The 3,804-nt window shown below is 36.1% G+C and overlaps 1 protein-coding gene across 1 annotated transcript; it reads right to left on the bottom strand.

Moving 5' to 3' along the window:
* Positions 1-548: 548 nt before the first annotated feature.
* LOC133318564 (CRIB domain-containing protein RIC10) lies at positions 549-2,656 on the bottom strand. The gene is made up of 4 exons (XM_061520575.1): positions 2,552-2,656; positions 2,351-2,448; positions 2,125-2,230; positions 549-910 (listed from the first exon to the last, which is right to left on the bottom strand). Exons 1-4 carry the CDS (start codon positions 2,607-2,609, stop codon positions 696-698), a joined length of 477 nt encoding a protein of 158 aa, XP_061376559.1. The 5' UTR covers positions 2,610-2,656; the 3' UTR covers positions 549-695.
* Positions 2,657-3,804: the final 1,148 nt, after the last annotated feature.

The raw sequence follows: 3,804 nt of genomic DNA, 5'->3' as shown, positions 1-3,804 counted from the left end.
GGGGAAATTAGCAATTCTAATCAGTTTTCCTCATGAACACACCGGATTGCACAAATGAAATCTACCAGGTTCCTCATAGTTTCTCGGTTATACAGCAAAAGCCACGGCAATTCCATATTTTGGCGATTTATGTGCATGTTCAAAGACTCAGTTCTATGAATGGATTGCTCTAAACAAGCTAGAATATACAACGAAATGCACATTCATTCATTCAACAATTAATCACAACCAGTGCAGTCATGAATCTCATTGAGCAAAGAGGATGCCCAGGGTCATTGCATATTTTTTTTCCAAATGCCAAAATAAAAACCAACAACTTGCAAATTCCACTCTCTGGCCACTAGCATTTCAATCTGCAGCTATATAAAAGAGCGCTGATAACATTATAATTCAAGAATCATCTATTACTAGCATAGTGATCTGGTTAAATTAATGGGCATCTATTAGTATATCATGTTTCCATGTCCATTCATTTTAATCTGACAATACAAATGCATATAATTCGGAGAAAACCAACACTCATCACATATTCCATCACTCCAGAATAACCACCACCTTTGGTTTTTCATTGTTTTATTCTCAGCCTGTAGACAAGTAGTTTGGTTTTTCCCTAATGTGTTTTAGGATAAGAGCATGGTTTTTTCTATTCACAATGCCAAATCTTCTTCTCTCACTAAATTATAATCTGGAACCTGCTACACTTCAGCAATTGGCGTTGCGTCTCTCTCACTATACGTAGCCTTTGACTTTGCTGCTCTTGACTGTCTTGATGAAGCAGATAGCAACTCAGAAGAGGAAGTTGACTTAGTCTTTTTCCGCTTGGGCTTCTTAGGAACATGAGGAACCCCTGCAGATGGGATGCCTTTGTAAATGCTTGATGTCATTTGGCTTCCAGTTGACTCTTCAAAATCTGTTCAAAGGTTTCAAGTAAGGAATAATTGTCATTAAGAAAGATAAGAAGTAACATAGAAGCAAACAATAAATAAATTGATAGCACTAAGTAACCCAGCAAGATATGATATACATTCAGACAATTCCAACATGCAGCAAACAATTTTGAAGAATGTGAAATATGATGTGTCTATTGCTCATGATTCTCACCCTGGAAATGGCAGGAAATATAATCACAATTCACAAACAATTAAATTCTCGCATATAACTGCATAATTGCACTTATGATAATCATGAGAGCGAATCGGTGTTGTACAGTGACTACAGCCAAAGGTAACACGAGGGAAAAAATTAGAACTCTCAGACCATGAAGACAAACTGCCAATTATAAACACAATTTTGTATTTAAACTAAATTCTTAGAAAATGCAACTACCACTTCCATGCATAGAGTTCCAGCTTTCAAACAGAGGATATCACAACCTTGATTCCAGTTCACTTCTTAACTGTGAGCAGTGACAGGAGTCAGATACTCCAAACTCGGCACTAGACTCACCATTGAACATATTTTTTTGCAAGAACACAGTGCATCATATAGTAGTACCCTTGGGATGACATGGGGGTGGATACTTTCCCCTTCAAGAAAGGCCTAGTTGTTAAATTTTTTTAATAATTCTTATGAGTTACAATCAATGGTGATTTTGCAACTTCATTTAATTTTCTCTAAAATCAATATGAATTAGGTGGTGTTTTGTCATCTTCTTCTTGTTTAAGGTTTAATTTGATCACATTGAGGAAGCTTACCACATGGAAAACCTAAAGACTAACAAACCATCTTCTTATCAAGCACAGTGGTACACTAAATTTGATACAATTAAACCACTTCGTTCAAGAAATTCTAGTGTGGACCACTTAAAACAGTGTTAATTGTAAAGCCAAGAGCCATTAGATTCCCCTTGTTGGAGATTAGTTTGCTCGTGACAGAACAGCCAAACTCTTTGTATGGAGGCAAATAATCTAGATAGCTTTTGCAAGCCTCAATATTTTATCTAGAAGATATTCAAGAGACATAATAACAATTAAATACACATTCCCCTTTTTACTAGTTGACCCGTGAAGGGCTAACTGTTTGTTTTATTCAGGTTAGGGAGAATGCACCCTTCCACAATAATACATGATATCAATATTTAATGGCATCAATGTTGCCATATGAGAAGTGAGAAGTAAAGCATACCTTGGGAGGACCATGATGTAGTGAGAGCCATAGGATTGGGGTCCCTTAGTTCATCCAAGTTACCTAGCGACGTTGAAAAATCAGGCGATGTTTTAAAATCATTCATCTGCATAAAAGAGGAAAAAAAAAAATCAATAAAAGAACAGACAAAATGATGAAACATTTCATCCTAGAAAGTTTAACATAAATGGAGAGATAAAGTGCACAGGAACCATATGCTCCATACCCAACTGGGTCCAGTCCCTTGAGGGCCATCCCATCCAATGTGAGCCACATGCTTAACATCTGTCGGGTACCCAATTTCCATCTCACGCTCCTTCACAACTGGAACAAGACCCACTTACCATCTTAGTCTGAACAATAACAAAACACAAAAAGCACAGGAAAGTAAATTCATAGGATGATGTACAATAGATACAAAGATTACCAAATATTCGGGTGATGTATTTGAAACTCTTGTAGATTCCTTTAATCGTGGTTGCCATGGTTGAGATGACAATCACAATAATGCCGTATAAGGATGACACGATGGGAAGTAGAGACCGAAAATTTCTGAGCAGGAAATGCTTTTGCCTACCAACAAAATGTAGCTTTGTTATATACATTGCTCAAGCTCAAAATCCATGTGGAGTATCAGCTAAGGTTTCGTTACATGTGATGTGATTCAAGAACCTCTTTTTGTTTTCGTGTGAATGAAGATTGGCATCTGAATATTGACTAAAAAGAAGAAGTTATGCTCATTAATGTGAAGATTTAACATTCAAATTGTTTTAAGTAGAAAACTTAGATGATAATTTCAAGGGGGAAAAGAAAAATACAGTACCCCAGGAGGCTTATGATGCAGGTGCTAATATCTTGACTCCATTCGCCATCATTTTGAAACCGATGTGGACAGAGTACTGACACATGCAAAGTCTCCGTGTTTGTCTTATTTCCAGACAGAGCTCTGCATAGCAAATAGAATGAAGAGAAGACCAAATGGGGTTCTGAAAAGTAGAGATTTTGATTGATGGGGTATGGAATGAAGGTTGAAATGAAAAAGGGGAAGGAGGAGAAGGATGGAAAAGAGAGGATAAAGGGTTTGTTTCTAAGAGGAGGCGAATAGAAGGTGGGCCTCCATGAATGAAAATTTGAAACCTTGTGAATTGAATGATGAGAACGAGAGAGAAGAGGAAGGGTTGGTTTAATAAATAAAAAAAAAAAAAAAAAGGACATAGATTCGAGAATGGAAAGCAATTTAATAATGGTTTAATGGGTTTGTTTATTAAGAGTGTCCATTATGGTATGTCTCATATGTTACTGTTGCTGCGATGGTTGTTGAGAGAGAGGGTAAAGCACGGAACTTTTAATCTTGTTATCGGGCTCACTTCTCCCTTCCAATGTAATTGTAAATGTTGTGGTTCTCTGAAATTAGTTGTCTTGAATTGCGAGCACACAACACAGGCTACAAAACCATGAACATAGGATATTAATTCCAGTGTAGTGAGTAATGAGTTCCTAATAACTACTGTAAGATGCTTTTCTTTATTATTTTGATTACTAGTAGAATATTTATTGTTTGGGAGATTCTATCCTAACTTAGTAGGAATAATGTCATGTGAAATAATTGATTCATATATATATATTTTTTTGGTAAACTAATTGATTCATATTTATAAGTCATTAATTTTATCAGTTTAA

The sequence above is a fragment of the Gastrolobium bilobum genome, unplaced genomic scaffold (assembly GCF_033153095.1).
Source record: "Gastrolobium bilobum isolate Gb01-03AN ecotype WA unplaced genomic scaffold, APGP_CSIRO_Gbil_v1 utg889, whole genome shotgun sequence".
Taxonomy (NCBI): domain Eukaryota; kingdom Viridiplantae; phylum Streptophyta; class Magnoliopsida; order Fabales; family Fabaceae; genus Gastrolobium; species Gastrolobium bilobum.
Note: the sequence above shows the minus strand (reverse complement) of the source record. Positions and strands in the feature narration are given on the sequence as shown.